This window comes from Cydia pomonella, chromosome 16, assembly GCF_033807575.1.
Source record: "Cydia pomonella isolate Wapato2018A chromosome 16, ilCydPomo1, whole genome shotgun sequence".
Classification (NCBI taxonomy): domain Eukaryota; kingdom Metazoa; phylum Arthropoda; class Insecta; order Lepidoptera; family Tortricidae; genus Cydia; species Cydia pomonella.
In genome coordinates this window covers 14,195,496-14,213,795 of record NC_084718.1, presented here as the reverse complement: position 1 = coordinate 14,213,795, position 18,300 = coordinate 14,195,496, and the positions used below count along the sequence as shown (strand labels likewise).

Genomic DNA, 18,300 nt, shown 5'->3' with positions numbered 1-18,300 from the left:
TTTGGCAAAAAAATCATTTTTGTTACTAGTTTTTATCGCTGACTGTACTTTCCTTTTCACACGCAACTAATACTCATCAAGACAATTCTAAAAACCCCAAACGCAATTAGGTTGCGTTGTTTTATCACAGAGTTCCAATGGCCACCTGTCTCTATCATCAGATCAGCTCGATGGTACCATAATATTGCATTGTCACCCCACTTACATATGTATGCAAATTTTCAGCTTCATCGGAAACCGGGAAGTGGGTCAAATTTAACTTGCAAGATTTGATTACAGACCGACAGACGTCAGGCAGACAACAGGACAGGCCGCGTAGCCAACGTTACAATCGTTAACGCTCCGTAGCGTATCGTAGTCATCTCTCTCTATCACTCTTCTTTATTAGTGCGACTTTGACAGTTGTTTCGTTCGCCACGGAGCGTAAACGAAAGGCACGTTAGCTACGCGGGCTTGTAAAAAAAAAAAACGTAGGGGCATAGCTTATATACAATAAATTATGTCAAAATATTTTCACTATCGTTAATATCCAATGTTTTTAATAATGTTAATATTAAATACGTTTGTATGAGAAGGCGATTTCGCGCGAGTCTTCCACTTTCGTCTTAAGAGGTCTTCCAATCAAAGAGTAGTATTAGTATATAGTTCCAATTTTGATTCCTACTTCGCGTAACTGACCTCTCGTGCGTTGCGAGTTAGATTTTATAGTCAGCCATCTTGAGTCTGATACCCTTTTAAGGTGCCGTAGGTTCAGAGGACAGAATTTAAAAAAAAATCGTACCGCTTTTTTAGTTCCCAATACGATTGTGAAAATTTTTATTAGCAATCTTTAGGATTTTCTCTACTTCATCGAATTGAATCCTGATTTTTTTGACCATCGCTCGATAGATAAAAATCAAGAACATAGGTCTAAAACGAACTAAAATATGGAAATTGGTTCTAAAAGTGAGAGAAGAACACGAACGGGACTTTCAAATGGAACAAAAAACCACCGCAGGGAAAAATACCTACTTCCTCCTCGTCGCTTCTTCAAAATGGTGGTTGGTGTGGTGACTTGGTGTTCTAATATTAATTACACATAACAATGATTTTAATTATTTAATTGTAATTTTTATGAAATAAAATATATTTTATTATATTAAAAACAAATTATATACATGTATCCTTGTATTTAACTATACAATAATTAAATATGTATTTTGACACTCAAAAATCATTGATCAAATAAATAAATAAGTAAAAATAATATTAAGTTTCGTAGTAGTCGACAAAACAACTTATGCTAAGAGGTAATCACGGTAACCGCGATAAGAGTATACATAAAAATAAAATTGCAACATATGTTATGTATAGTCCTGAGTGGATCGAGTGCCCGCTTGATGGCTGCAAAATATCAGTCCTACTGTAACTCTTCATGAATATGGCAATGGCTTCTTTTTCATGTAATAAAATAATACGATCCGACACTTCTGGACTTATAGTCCCAAATTCTTTTAGATAATCGTATATACATGTCAATTCGTTGTAGGGTACAGGCTCTTGGGGCAAACCAACAAATATACCAAATCCATCCCCACCTTCAGCTAGAAAAGTAGGCATCATCAGCTTGTACGTATGTTTATCTTCTATTTCTGCTAATTCAGGGTTGCCACAGTTAGAGCATATTGCGTGCGCTTCAACAATTCGGGACCCCGCGGGTTTTAATAAGTCGTAGACTACTTTCATTCCAGAAAATTGTAAAAATTGTCCGACGCTGTCTATCGGTCGCCATAAAGCGACCGAATGCTCCAAAGCACTCCTCAAAATGGATCCGTTCATGCTCACAATTGTCATAGTATCTGTAAATGGTAAAACATTTATCCAATCTCCTTTCGTCATATTAAAAGGTTTTTGTGGATAGTCTATCGAAACTCTTATTCTACCGCCTTGGCATACAGCGATGTGTACATCCGCATAATCTTCGCTGTAATATCTTTTCGTATAATTTATTAAAATATCTGTAATAATGTTTCCTAAGTTACATTCTCTCAAACGGCAATTACCGTCTAGAGTAACGTTGGATGTACCAGCGACTTCATTACTTATTTTATAGACGCTTTCCCGATATTTATTGACAATGTTTAAGACTTCAGGGTCTTCCGGTATACTGTTGTTCAATAGTATCGGTAAACCATCGTACTCAATTACTTCTCCGTTCGAATTGAAAGTCAGATGTAAGTGTCCCATGTATTTTGTGTAGGCGTAAGCCTGCACTACCAGTACCTTCCTACCATTTGAATCTATTACGACAGTCGGGTAGGGACCTTCTCGTGTTTCTGGCTTTTCTGTAAGGCCTCCATTCCATAGAAAAGTGTTCGAGTGTCCTCCGATGACTAAGTCCAGATCTTCTACATTTTTTGCTATTGCTATATCTTTTACGAATCCCGAATGTCCTAGAGCTATGAGTATTTTGACACCTTGTTTCTTAAGTTTACATATTTCTCTTTGGATGGCTTGTATTTCTTCCTCTATCTGAACTTTGTTTTTCGGAGCAAGGATAGTAGTTTCGGGTGTCAAGTATCCTATTATACCAATCTTAACACCATTCTTCTCCAGCACTACAGTTTCGTATAGATTATTAACTTCTTGTAATTCAGGTACGTCGTTGAGTATAAGGTTAGCTGCTACCACGGGCGATGAGATGTTCTTAATGAAGGGTACTAGTCCATCAACGGTTTCATCGAACTCATGGTTACCGAGTGACTGCAAGAAAAAAAGAGTTACGAATTAGTATAGTTTTTTTTATCTTAGGTAATTTTATGTCACCGCATATTTATAAATAATAACCCACCTCAGTCGGATTTCAGTTAAGTTTTAGATTGTTAAATGAGAAAAATATTCAGGAATTGAATCCATTTATTCGTTCTTATTGTAGTAGCAAATTAGTTATTAGTTGTTATTATATTGTCATTTTGATTTATCGTTGTCGTTGGATCACTTAGTACCTTAAAGTTCATTCATTAGTTTAAGGTGTACACATCTTTAAATTTATTCGAGAACTACTTAGATCTCGTCATTGTACTATTAACCTTAAAATCAAATAGTCTTGTAAGTTTCTACTAAGGAATATAACGCTAGTTCACAACATTATTCGGTGTATTTAATTGAATATAAATAATGCTTCTTAGTTTTTGTCATGTTAATCATCTTATATTATACCTAATTAGGTTAAGAGTTCAGGGAACAACAATAAGAATGTTTTATGGTTATTTCTGTTTAGTTTGTTTTCGTGGTTATTTTTTAAGGTTCTAGCAATGCATTGGTTTTTCGGGAAAAAGGTAAATTTTAAGCTCTTAATGAAAGTTTACATTGTAAAGTCATGGTACAGGTAAAATGGCTCTTTAAACAGATTTTAAATTACATGATAATATTGAAAATACACGATTATCGTTGTTCCTTGAACTCATCAGTTATTATTTTGTGCTTTAAGCACTGTACTAGCTATCAGTTCTTGTTTTACATATCTATCCAGAGGTACCATTTTAAAACTGCTGAACTCTCCATACGTAAAAACACAATACTTACCCACCGTAAAATATGCCTACTTTAAATACTTCCAATTGGAAAATTGTACTCCTACAGTTTTATATATGAAAACTAATCACAACCTCATTGAACCCTTTGAACGCCAAGAATCCCTAAAGACGGCATTACTAGTCGTGCCCACAGCGCCAAGGACAACTATAGGTGTCATAACGTACGCCTTCAAAGTAACCTTCACACTTTCAAGTAAGGTTTACATTAGCTCGCTTGCGCCCGGGAGCTTGGCGTTTGAGTGATGTTTGTTTTTATGACATAAAGCGTTCAAAACGTTAAGTGTTACAATATGATAGAAGTAATGGTCTACTTTAGATCGACATATATACCTATCAAACATCAAATCACAAATCATCAAATTTAAATTTAATTTAGAATTTTAGAGCTAATTTGGAGCAAAGTAGGCATATTATACGGTACTCACAATCACATCAAAAGCCGGTAATTTTGGCCACAGCGTCTGTCTATATGATACTTCTTGTGGGCATAGGTGCTTTGAGGAGAGGCGTGCAGTCTAAAAATGGTTTATATCTACGAAATAATAGATTTCAGAAGGACGAAGTACATTCTTAAATTACGCTAATGGGACGGCTCGAATTATTTTAATATACAACACTAACAGTCTAGAGTTAGACCAAGCTACATAAGTTGGCAGCGATTTTGATACCCCAAACGGTGCAACTGTTTTTTAAAACATCCATGAGATGAAGACGTTTAATTAACACTTGCACTCTCTGGGCTTTTAAAAATCGCTGTCAACTCAGCTTGGTCTAACTCTAACAATATACAATATACATCATAAGTAGGAGCCTTAGAAGCATTCTTGTCGACACAGTCATTATGATAACATTGGTTACACATATAAGCTGTAGGTAGGTAGTAGATACAGATACTACAAAGAGAACTGGGGACTGCCAGCAGACCCACGGATTTTTAAGCGTAAATTTCATTTATCAACTACCTATCGATAACGCTTTTAACTAACCGTAGGAGATTTTGTTGTTATTGTCTGGTCAAATATAACTTAAGAATAAGTGTAGGAACCAATAATTACACTAATTACTAGAGATAACATCAAACTTAGTGAGACCGAAATACTCGAAGAGGAATCCTTGTGATACATAGCTTCCTCATTAAGTATGACAAGTCTTCCTTCTACTTGCGGAAAAACAGGACTTCGGTGGCGTAGATAAAACTCTGTGCATTGTAGTTCATTGTAATGTAACGTAGTTTTTGGTAGACCCACTAACATAGAATACCCGTCGCCACCATTGGCTAAAAATTGCGGCATTATGACTTTGTATGTTAGGGTTTTATTAATGTTTTTATATTGTGGTATTTTGCAGTCCCCGCATCTTGCGCTTGCTTCGACTACCCTGGATTTAGGCGGTCTTTTATAATCGTATACTACGTGTATTCCAGAAAATTGTAGAAATTCACCATGATCTTGTAAATTGTTGAGGTCGAAAACAGAGTGTTCGAGCATTTGGAATATGACACTACCAGTCATAGACACTGTCACTAAATTACCTTCAAACGGCATGACAATAAGAAGATCTCCCTTGGTAATATTTGCGGGCATATGCATATAGGATATCGACGCCCTGATTCCTCCACCTTGGATGATAGCAATGGGAGCATCAGTCCAATATTCTCCTTTATAGAGGGCCGCGTAACGATAAACCATTGCGTCGGTTATTAAATTTCCTATATTACACTCGAGATATTTACAATTTTCACCCGAAAGTATGACTGATGTATTTCCTATAACTTCATCGGCTACGTTTAAAACATCGTCTCTATAGCGTTCAATAATTTTAATAACATCTGGATCTTGAGGTATAGAGTTGTCCAGGAGTATAGGTTCACCAGAGATTTTAATGGCTTCTCCTGTAGAATCAAAAGTCATTAGTAGTTTACCAAAATATTTTGTATAAGCGTAAGCTTGAACCACAGGCACTGAGCGACCTGAGGCCTGCTTAACGTAAGTTGGGTACGGCCCTTGAGGTTCGTCAGAATCAGGAGTCGTTCCGTTCCAAAGAAAAGTGTTGGTATGCCCTCCAATAACTAAATCCACACCTTCTACTTCTTTCGCTATTTGAAGGTCTTTGACATATCCAGAATGACCCAGGGCAATAATGATGCGTATTTTCTTTTCTTGTAATTTTTTTACTTCTTCCCGGATGGCAACTATTTCATCAATGTATTCAACGTTATTTTGAACTGCCAGAACTTTGGTGTCGGGCGTGAGATATCCTACAATGCCTATTTTGACGCCGTCGATATCAATGATCATAGATTTCTTGAGGTTAGTTTCCGCTGCTAGCTCTGGCACGGTAGTCAAGTCGATATTCGCAGTTAGGACTGGACAAGTTAAGTTTTCAATGAAAGGGGTGAGACCTTTAACACCATTGTCGAATTCGTGATTTCCAAGAGACTGAAACAAAAAAGAGAAATTAACTTATGTTTATTCTCATTAATTAAATTAAAACAAACATTTCAGCGTTCAATATTATGAAGATATACTATTACCTGTAAGTGACTAATAAGATGAAACTAAGGTACAAGTAAGTTACAACAAGGGCAATCTACGCTACTAGATAAAACAACTTTATTGGTAAACGGATATTTATAATTTAAAAGTTTGTTCGTTTATACTGAGGTATATATACATCATATACCATAGAATTATTTTCTACTGCAAGTAGACATCTGACGTAAAATAATTGTCAAACATAATAATATCGCTTGTATGAGGATTCAAGAATTTTAAATATTACTGCACTAGTCCTAGTATGAAAATAGCCGAAATAATGGAATAAAAGGACATTGACATGGCCACTGCTGAATTTATTTTTAACTTGTCTTCATGATGTATTTGGATTCGACCTTCTATAGCCGGATAAACTGGACTAGTTTTATTTAAAAAGTCAATGGTTGCCGCTAGCTCACCGTAAAACAATGGCTGGGATGGCCTACCATAGAACATATCGTATCCATCGCCTCCCGTGGACAAGAATGCTGGCATAAGAATTTTGTATATAGCAGTTTTGTTTAATAATGAGTAAGTAGGCATTGGGCACATACCGCAGCGCACAGAAACTTTAACAACTCTTTTACCTGGAGGATACCTAAAGTCATATTCTACTCTAAGCCCCGACAACTGTAGGAATTGTCCGGGAGCACGCTTGGGGTTGTACCTCGCAACGGCATGCTCGAGCATATTCCAGATAAGTGTACCGTTAAGAGTGACTTTTACAGTATTTCCGTCGAACGGCATTACGGTAAGTAAATCGCCTTTAGTTACCACTGTGGGTAGATTTACATGAACTACGGAAGTCCTAATACCTCCTCCTTGTATGATAGCGATTGGAGCATCGGTCCAGCCAACGCCTTGGTATAATGATGCATATTTATGAACCATTGCATCAGTGATAAAGTTGCCGAGATTGCACTCCCTTAATCGACAAGAATGCCCGTCTAATATGACTGACGAGTTCCCTACTACCACTTCAGATATTTTCAAAACTTCACCACGGTAATGGTTAACAATAGTTAAAACTTCAGGGTCTTGTGGCACTGAACTATTTAAAAGGACTGGGTTACCATCGTATGAGACAATTTCGCCTTCAGCATTGAAAACTAAATGTAATTTTCCTAAATATTTTGTGTAAGCGTAAGCTTGTACTGCTGGAACTAAACGTCCCGAACGCTGTTTGACCAGCGTGGGATAAGGGCCTTCGGCTACTTCTACATCCGGAGTAGTTCCGTTCCACAAAAAAGTATTGGTGTGTCCGCCTATGACCAAGTCGATGTCCTCAACTTCCTTGGCTATTTCTAAATCCTTGGTAAAACCAGAATGGCCTAGTGCAATTAATATTTTAACACCCTCTTTCTTAAATTTGGCTACTTCTTGTTTAATAGCAACAGTTTCTTCTATGTATTCGACATCATTTCGAATAGCTAGAACTTTAGTGTCGGGTGTTAGGTATCCGATAACTCCGACTTTGGTTCCGTTGATGTTGAAAATGACGGAGTTCATGAGGTTCGGCTCGGCCTTGAGCGAGGGCTCTTCGGCGAGGATGAGGTTGGCAGCCAGAACCGGGCACGTGAGATTGGCGATGAATGGCGTCAGGCCTGATACCCCGTTATCCAGTTCGTGGTTCCCAAGGGACTGAAAAACCAAAATCTAGTTATGTCATGTCCAATATGCCAATGTTCAATTATTTTACTGTTTATAATTTTGTAAGCAATCATGCAAGCGTCATTCGCTAATTTTTGAATTTTATGGAAACATTGAATAATAATTAAAAAGATTAGACATACTGTTTGTTAGTTATTTAAAACATTAAATAGACACATATATATAGATATAGATACATACCTTCTTTGTTAGTAGTAAGTAAGTAGCTACAAAACACAGATACCTATTAAAAGCAGTGAATGCATATTGGGTAATAGTTTTGGCGATCTATATGTCGTCGGCAGATCGTAAGACAAGGCAAATCGTAATGTCTTCTGTGTATTGTTTGACGCTAATTACGTTAAACCAATATATAGTTAGAATAGGTTCGTTAGGTTATTGCTTCATATGCCCGAGACAAAGATTTTTCACGATATGCCTAGGAATTTAACGATTTGCCTGATCTTATGATCGGCCGCTGACATATATAACTTAATATACCTGTATCGTTGTGATAAATGTTTATTTAATTGACTTCAGTCTTAATAAATTATGTTTCGAGTACTTAGTGAAATTAAGGAGATTTTCATTAGGTTACTGTGTAGATAACACATATACTGATTGAATATTGCATGCAATTAAAAAAGTTATTGCTACTTTAATTAAGCATGTACGAGCTCGGCAAAGTGACTCGTTATATTCGTATTTACCTTTGATAATCGGATAGGTAGAAAAGTGGGATAGATATTATAATAGGTAGGTACTGTACTGTAAATCACTATTTATACTTCATGCCACAAAGTTGCGAGTTGTTTCATTCGTCAGTTATATACAACCAATTTTTTTATGTTTCATGCAAAGCTCAATAAGAAAACTAGTCATGCGTAATTAATGATTAAAAAAAAACAGATAATACTAAAAGATGGACTTACTTTAGAATCATGTACAATAACAAAATTAGACACAAAACTTTTTGATTTTCTACAGGCTGAATGGATTTGTTGTTTTCTAGTAACCCAAAAAAAATGTAATCTGCCTAAGTCTAGTTAAAACTAGAATAATATATCAACCACTACAATCGGCCAAAACTACTAGAACAGTACAGATCTGGTAATAAATGAGAGACGATCATTTTCTGCAAAGAAATTGTATTATTCAGGCCATTTATTATAATTATTGCATAATTGGAATAGAAGCAGTTACAGCTGCTATGAAAGTTATAGCAGAGCACGAAGTAAGTGAGAATGCTGAATCATCGATGGCATCAACATTGAGAAGTCTAATACGACCGGCCACCTCAGGGTACACGGGACTACGCAGGCGGATATATTCAGCCACAGTTGTCAACTCATCATGCTCATACATATCCAATGGCGGATTCTGGAGCATGTCATAACCATATTCACCACGAGCTAAAGCTGCTGGCATCAATATCGGATACGTCCTAAAGTCTTCTATGATGTAGAACGTTGGCAAGTAACAATTGTGGCAGCGAACGACCGCGCTGACCACCCGAGAGCCAGGTTCTTTGGATAAGTCATATACGACACGTACACCAGAGAAATGCAAAAACGCCCCTGTAGGATTGCGCAAGCTGTATTCAGCGACAGATTGCTCAAGCATTTGATTAAAAACTGTACCGTTAATTTCCATTAAAACAACATTGCTTTCAGTAGGCAAAGCTGACATTAAATCTCCTCTTGTGACAGCAGCCGGTCTGTTTGCTGGCGCGATAGAATCATCTATGGCGCCGCTGTGGATAATTGCTATGGGTGCATCGGTCCAACGTTCGCCTTCAAATCTCAGGGCATGATAGTAGACCATAGCGTCTGCTATTAAGTTACCAAAGTTACATTCCTCCGTCGCACATGAGTCACCATCGAGTACTACAGCTGTATTACCTACAACCTCATTATTTAAAGCCATAACTTCATCAGAGTATTTATTTATTATTTCAATAGACTCTGAATCTTGAGGGATGGATTTGTCAAGAAGAATTGGGTTTATTTGGACATCTTCAATATTGCCGTTTTCATCGAATTGAATGTTAACTCTTCCTAGATATTTGTCGTAAGCTACAGATTCCAGAACAGGGACAACTTTTCCGGATTCTTGAGTTTGAGATGCCGATTGTCTCAGAATTTCTAATTCACCGGTTGTGGATTTCCCACTCCAAAGGTATTGGTTTCTATAGCCGTTGATAACCAAGTCCACGCCTTCAACATCTCTTGCAATTTCTTGAGCTATGTTAGTATCGGAATGACCTAGCGCAATTACAATTTTAACATTCTGAGTCTTGAGATTGTCTACTTCATCTTTAACAGCTATGATTTCATTTATGTACTCTATGTTGTTGCTTTGCACGGTGTTACTATTTGGCGTAAGATAACCAATAACGCCGACTTTAACTCCATTAATATCAAAAATTACAGATTTTTCTAATTTTTTATCCACAGTGTTGGGGAATACATTGCTGGTTACGATGTTCGTTTTGATTTCGTTCAGGAACGGGGACAGGGGGTCCGCAGAGGCCTGTATGTCATTGGTACCCAGTGACTGAAAGATAAATGTTAGTGTGTTAATCAATAGCAAGTAAAGTTGTAGGAATGGTAGACACTGGTGAAGAAGTTTAGCAAGCGGTTAGTAGTAGGTAGTAAAGTAATTGAAGGAATGTAAAATTTGCTATTAGTAAGATTATAATAAAATACATATACGAGTAAATGGACGAAACAAGTTAATTTCTATATCAATACTTTCTATATATTTCTATCTTGAGAACTTTTATACTTCATAAAAAATAATACAATTAAACTAAGTAATACAATCCGTTCATCCGTTTTCATATAAGTTATCCAACACCTTCGCTTTTCCACAAGATATTCGCAGAACACAAGTAATATGAGATGTATGAAAGTTCACGTGCGTTATTTGGCCGAATGACTTTTGATCGGAATAATCTGCTAGAACTGAGAGTTAATGTGGTGTTAATTAAATCCATTCAATAGCTTAGGTTAAGCAAGGTTAAAATTCGCATAGTTTAAGTAATGCCTATAATTTATATGTTTTGTCTCCACCCATGTTCTTGAGATGAAAGCATGTGAAGTATAATTTAGTCTGTTAATTATCAAAAAAGAATATTAAATATCTCATCAAGATACGAAGGCATAGTGTGAATTCTTCAGATAATCTTTGAGCAAATAAAACGATAACATTGTTATTAAAATATCTTACAAGCAACTACAAACATCCTGCGATAAAAATATTGACTTTGTTTACCACTTTTTGCATAAACCTGCTGTATAATAATTGTATACTTACCTATACATAGTTTTTGTGACATGAAAATGTAGAAAACCATCACCAAATTGTAAAAAATGAGTAGTGCACATAAAATAGCTGTGATGGAATATGTCATATGGAAAGGACGCTCTCGTTTCCTAGAGGAATCGAGGGAACTCTTCAATTGTGAAAGGCATACATATAGTGATTTTTGTATTTTGTTTAACAAATCAAGCATTTACATTTAAAAAAAGTGACATTTGATGAAGTGGAACTGCTGATGATGATCAGAATGGAACTCTTCAACGACGCATAGTACACGTTTGGCGATTTGTCCTCTTCGCTGTGTTTGATGTTAAGCAAATTAGATTTTCAAGACAAATTTTTGTCAAATTCGAGTTCTGACGATGGGGTCCATGAGGAATCGAGGGAAGTCCTCAAATGTTAAAGGCATATATATAGTGATCTTAGTATTTTCATCAACAAATCAAGTATTTACATTTGTAGAAGTGACATTTGATGAAGTGGAACTGCTGATGATGAAGAGAACGGAACTCTTCAAGGATGCATAGTTCACGTTTGGCAATTTGTTCTCTTTGCATGTTTGTCAAGCAGTACCTAAGGTTTTGAAGGCACATTTTTATATTTCTATCCTATTTACTTCATTTCACGCATGGTGTGAAATAATTTATCTTAAATACAGTCGAATACCCTATTGCGGGTAACTTACCAGTCAACCATAGGATAAGTCTGAAATGTGTCAAGGTGGGTGCAGTGACAAAAAAAAACATGCGTAGGACGCTGTCTTTTTAATTTCATTGTATGAAATCCAAAATCAACAATAATCGTTCTTCATCGGTGTCCCTCATTGAAGTCGGTTTTTTTTTCTTAAAAATTATTCCAGTTGCGGTCTTCAGCTTCATCAAGGGCCGGTGGCATCGACATTTATACCTAATTTTGGACATTGTCGAACCAACGTATCCTGGAACTGGCTCTTTTGGGCCCCTATTATCTAGAATTTGTCTCCACTTTGCCGATTTTTATCAGCGGTTATGGATTGTCAGTACTTCCAGACAAAACATACGCTCCAAGTGTAGGTTACTCGATGATTAACAGTATTAAGGTAAAGTCGGGTTAGCTATTCATACCCTTCATATAGCATCTAACATACAATAAGGGGGCGATTTTCTTCTTTTTTTAGCTAAGTATACTATTTTTTAATCAACGAGTTTAAACTACCTGCATTAGCTTCGCAAAATAAAATAAAATATATTTTTGGATTGACAATAAAACAATCAAAGCAGACGGAATTCACTTGACAAAATGAACAATAATTAACGACACTTCTGTTACAAATACAAATTGTAACACGAATGTGTTTACGATGCGCCGGTGGGTTCCATGCGCAACTTTCGCTCACCCGTATTACAATCCAGCTTTCATTTAAAAGGGCATAACTGGTTTGAACCAGAATTTACTTACGCCGTTTTCCGTTTAAGCAGCACAGTGCTGACAAAATATTCCGCGAATAAAGCAAAGTTAAATTAAACGCAGCGCTTATATACCAGCCACAGCACATTATGTAGTGCGGTGTGACGCAACCGCTCTATGTATTGATTTTTGCTATAATTCTACCAACGCACGGATCTGCCAAACCTCATTACGTGCAGACCGGAAAATAGAGCGCTGCGCTTTTAATCCAGACAGTAATGAAAAAACATACATATTTTACGGAAGCTCCGGGATACGCGGAGTAAATACTTACATACGGATATAGTGCATTATGAGAGCGGTTTACAGATGTAATACGGTTTAAAAAATATACGTTGAAACTTAATTCTACCTGTTAATTTTTTGTCTATTTGTAACGTAGCCCCAGGTATATTATAATATAATAAATCCTGAGAAAAGCCGGTGAAGATATGGGATTTCATTATGAGTCGTAGAGAAAATTACGCGACTAGATACAATAAAGGCTAGACTGACTAGATACAAGACTACAATAAATGTACAAATATTCCGTCTTGTCCAATACTAAACTACTTTGTACTTCGGGATACAATAATACACATTATATAAAAAAATACTGCAATATCATTTAATATTTTCCTAAAGTAAGGTAAAACTCTAGATAAAGTATTAACTGTTAAATAAATAAGTACGAATAGACCTGACTACTATCTGCTTTGTAATTCTTCTTAAAATGTATCTCAAAGAATGTCCCGGTGCACCATTGATGGACACGTTTATGCTATGAAAATGGCAATGACTATGAAAAACATGTCATTAAAATGAAACGCGTTTCTCACAACGTCACAAGGCCACAATCACGCTAAACAGGCACATTTTCGTTATCACAGCGTAATGTTACACACAATTGACGAACAAAATGGCTCCTTCCTTTACATAGCAGCTAAATACACAATTACTTTACGCCACAAAATAATAATTTAAACATGTGTTACACAAAAAATAAATAATGGCAGGTAAATATGAAAAAAAAAACAACAATAATGTAACGTCACGTTAATGCATCTGAATTATACAAGTAAAGGTCGTTGCATATGTCCACATCGGCATATAAATCTCAAAGTTTTGCTCGCAATGGCTCTTGTTAATGTATTTTTAGCTTGTTTAATAAAAAAAAGTAAGGTGATTTTGACCGCCCGGAACGGGGGTAAAAAAAGGTATTTCGACTAGGCGTTCCCGGTCGTCTCAATTAGTTTCAAGTCTAAGACCACAACATAAGGCAAAAATTGTTATGTGCCTATGCAACGACCTTTACTAATACTGAAACTCGTTTATATTATTAAATGAAATTTTCCGTTGGTTTTCAATAGCATAAGAATTAAGTCGAAACCAGAAATGAAGGCTCTATTATCTTTGACTTTTGGGAATAGAAGAAACAACGTTCGTTCTTTTACGTATAATAAAAGTCTCAGATACTTACAACAGCATCAGGTCGCAAAGCGTTGATAAACTCAGCGGCGATCTTCCACTTGTATATGGTGAACCAAGCCGTGCCGGTGTAGGTATCGCCCGCGTTGAGGTACAGTACGGGTGGGCCCTCGCCCGAGGCTGCCTTGCGTCTCGCCTCCTTTACTCTGGAACGGGAATACGTACAGAGTGAGCGAGTGTACGGGATCAGAAATTATAAGACGTGATGAAGGGAATCGAAAGGGGAACTTAAAATTGCTACCAACGTGCTTTGAACTTCAACAATAGTCTCGCTCAATATTACTCTACGTAGTTTCACATTTAACTACTGAAGTTTCATATGAAAACTCTAAACAACATGTTAGTCCTAATCGGCAACGTATAGCACGAACAGATTCATGATCGTGACAGATAATAAGGTATGGGCGATCTTTTTGCACAATTGCACTCGAACGCGAACATATCAATATTAACTTATTAGGTACCTATTTCAGCAGTCACCTCGTTAAAATATTCTTCTTTTTGGGTCAATGAATCGCGAAACATTTTAAAATAGAAAGCATGAAACGTCTAGATTAAAGAGCAATTAAAATACGAGCGTAGTTTCATTTAAATCCCTGGATGCGGATTAGTCGATCCAAATGGTATTCCGTACATTCCATTTAAAAAGGGAGTAAGAGGATTCTGATATGAAGAACAATTCGATGTTATGAATCAAGGCAACAGTGTTTGTGATGTAGGGGCTTAGCACTCGAGCTTCCTGCTGTTCCATGCTTTTTAGGTATTTATTTAACAGCAGCAAGGGTACAAAGGACTTAAAATTATTGACAAAATCGAAGTTGATAACCTGCTAAGAATTTTCTAAATGAAACTTTATATGACCTATTCTCATTGTCGTGGAATTGAACGGGACAATGTTGTACAGACAAAGTAAAAATTTACAAATCCTGGAGCAGGGTAAATAAAATAAAAGAGGAGTTTTGTAGGATTCACTCGGGACATCAGATAAAACGGACTCTATGTGATACTGAATTCCGCCGTTACGACGTAGAGAGCTATTTATCTTATTCTATGGTATTGACGAATAATAGATAATCTTGCATTTTTTTAAATAATAATAAGTAGGTATATATTATAAATAAAGCTCAAATATTGCCAGGTAAGACTGAAACAATTGACTAATATTAAATTCAACCAAGTTTTGAGTCAAGTAACGGACGTTGGAATTTGGATTTAAACCAGGCGAGTATTTTGTATTTTTATTTTGTGAGTTTATAAGACAATAGTTCTCATTGTATTGCATACGTGAGACGACTTACATTTTACAAAGCTCATAGCGCTGTGAGCAACGTCCCATCACAATACATTGGCTACGTGCAATTTCTCTTTGTTTGACGGATATAAGTGGAAACAAAGTTTGAGATATACACAATTGCCACATACATTACCTTATACTAATACACTACACACATAATCTCACACATTCATTTCATTCTAAATATATTTGACAAACATTTTTATATTCAGTGTACCTACTCAGTTGTATTTATATATTTCAGAATGGCTTCAAATGTTCTTACACGTCAAGGCACAACTCGCCACCTGGAAATGCAACTGAAAGCGACATTGAAAGAGCTTGAGATCTCGAGAAAGGACTGTAACAACCTAATATGTGAACGAGATGAAAGTGAAGTGGAAGTGGCAAAAATAGTTCAAAGAAACTCTGAGCTAAAGAACCAGCTGAATGTACTACACTCTGATTACATGGACAGTGTGAAACAGTGTCAACACCTACAGTGTATTGTGGACACATTTGATAACTGTGTTTTAAACTATGAATCCAATTTAAGGCGTATCAGTGACCTAGAAAGTGAACTGAATGAAGCAAATTTATTAATAAGTGATCTGCGGAGTCAATGTGAGATGAATGAAACTGTACATACACAGAGCCTTTTTGCTGAAATGTCAGTTATGGATGTGACTAAAGTTGATTCTTCCCCTTCTTATTATTTTGCAAGTAACAAGAAATTGAGGAAATATATTAAATTAAATAAATTTATAAGGCGCACTCAGAAACTTATTAAATCAAATAAAAGTGTGCAACTCAATGTGAAACTTATAAGGAAACAAAGTGACCTTGTGGAAAAATTAGATCGGTGTCATGGAAAATTACAGGACAATATTGATTTATATGAGACTGAAAAATTTAGACTTCAGTCCGAAATAAGTAGATTGAAATGGTCACTCAAAACCTTAAGTGATAATTACAATCATATTGTAAAAGAAAACCAACAGCATGTCAACTCTGCCTCAGACCTGGTCGACCTCTGCCATGAAAATGAGGAACTGATACAAGATCTGATGAGCAAGTGTTCCTGTCAACCATCTCCCGAGGTGCAGTGCCGGAGCCCGGGGAGCGCGTTGAGTGAGTCGAGCGCCGCGCCTCTGCTGGCGACCCCCGCTCCGCGTCCCCTGACCCCGGCCGCGCCCCAGCCTGCACGACCTGACCTCAGGAGTCCCCAGAGCCAGGAGACGTCACAGTCAACCGACGCCCCGCGCCGCCCCTGCCCGCGCGCCCTGACCTGAGCCAGGACACTCCTCCCCCGTCGACAGTCGTCTACTCTGATGGTATTGGTGCCGGCCTCGGATCCATGTTGAGTGAATGTCTCCAGCAGAAGGTGACAAATATATGTATGCGTGGTGCCTCCATCAAATGTTTTGTGGACCGCTTAGCGAAGGACAAATTTGATAGGGGCACCACTCTAATTGTACATTTGGGCGATAGTGTTGGCGTAAGGAAATCCCACCTAGAACCCCTTATGCAAACACTGTCAGATATTGAGCAGCGTGGAATTTATAAAATTATTTTGTGTGCCTTTCCTTATTCCAATTCAGTATCTCGTGAACATAATATTAGAGTGTCCGAATTAAATTCCATGCTGTACACTGTGACATGTTACAACAGTAACTACCATTTTATGGATATCAACCAAATGTACAAAAGAAACTTTTATAATGTCACATTGTATGATCAATATTTGTATGTACCGAGAAACTGTAAAGTTACAACAGCCAAATTGCTTGCTTACAACATTGAACCTGGGCTTTTTGACTCTGCAGCCAGTGGCAACAGCGCCAGCGCTCCCGGGGGGCGCCCACAGCATTTAAACTGACTGCTGAGACAGCGGAGAAGCCCCGCGAGATCATGTTAGTCCACCAAAACCTACAGGGCTTCTCCAGCAAGGAATTAGAGGTGGGTCTGTTCTTAGAATCTCTAGATGTAGATATTATGTGTATTACGGAACACTGGCTCAAGGAATATGAATTGTTATTACTCAATATTTATAATTATGATATAGTTAGCTCGTTCAGTAGAAAGTCGGCCATTCACGGGGGCTCATTGATTATAGTGAAAAGAAAATTTAAATGCAAGGAAAGAAACGACATAGTCAAACTTTCTATCGAGCGAACTATAGAAATATCATGTGTGGAAATGGAGAGTCACATTATAATATGTGTCTATAGACCACCTTCGTCGGATTTTAGCCAGTTTGAGTCCGTGATGGAAGATGCGTTGAAACGAGTCTTTGTTAGCAGTAAGAAGATAATAGTTTGTGGGGACTTTAATGTTAATATATTAGATCCCACACATGCACACACTGTAAGACTTCTAAACCTTTATCAGTCTTTTGACTTGGTTCCGCTATTCAACGAGCCCACAAGGATTACAGCTAGCACGGCGACATGTTTGGACAATGTATTCTATAATTGTGAAGTTATAAAAAAAGAGATCTTTAGCTGCTTCAACTCTGATCACTGTGGTCAAAAAGCCTATTTCCAAGTCAATGTTATAAGACAACAGCAATCATTTACATATAGACCCATCACTGCCAGTCGAATGGAAAGGTTTAGAGAAGGTGTTATATCCAAGGTACCAGCACTGATTACAGGTGAGCAAGATCCTGATACACTATACAAGGAACTGTCGAATGTGATACATGACGTCCACAAGAATATTTTTAAAACAAAGACTCTAAAGCAAGGATCACTGAAAACAAGGTTTAGTGAATGGGCCACAGTGGGCATCCATAAGAGTAGGAATAGATTGTATGACCTGTATGAAATGAGGAGCATTAACCATGACGAGAATTTTGCAGAATATGTAAGAAAATATTCAAAAGTGTTTAAGAAAGTCTGCGCCGCGGCTAAGTCTGCCTTTATAGGTCAGAAAGTCAGGTCAGCTGACAATAAAGTAAAAGCTACTTGGACTGTAATAAACACTGAAACTGGAAAAACGAAACCCCGTGATGGCCACTACAGACTGA

At 37.1% G+C, this 18,300-nt stretch overlaps 1 protein-coding gene across 1 annotated transcript in view; it reads right to left on the bottom strand.

The window, feature by feature from the left end:
- Positions 1 to 1,085: 1,085 nt before the first annotated feature.
- LOC133526563 (uncharacterized) overlaps positions 1,086 to 18,300 on the bottom strand; it is a 64,363-nt gene continuing 47,148 nt past the window's right edge. Inside the window, exons 3-7 of the mRNA XM_061863241.1 lie at positions 13,989 to 14,142; positions 9,029 to 10,315; positions 6,570 to 7,750; positions 5,048 to 6,017; positions 1,086 to 2,742 (exon numbers count right to left, since the gene is read on the bottom strand). Of these exons, the coding sequence (XP_061719225.1) occupies positions 1,294 to 2,742; positions 5,048 to 6,017; positions 6,570 to 7,750; positions 9,029 to 10,315; positions 13,989 to 14,142 (5,041 nt within the window). The 3' untranslated portion in view covers positions 1,086 to 1,293. The remainder of the gene's footprint in view (positions 2,743 to 5,047; positions 6,018 to 6,569; positions 7,751 to 9,028; positions 10,316 to 13,988; positions 14,143 to 18,300) is intronic.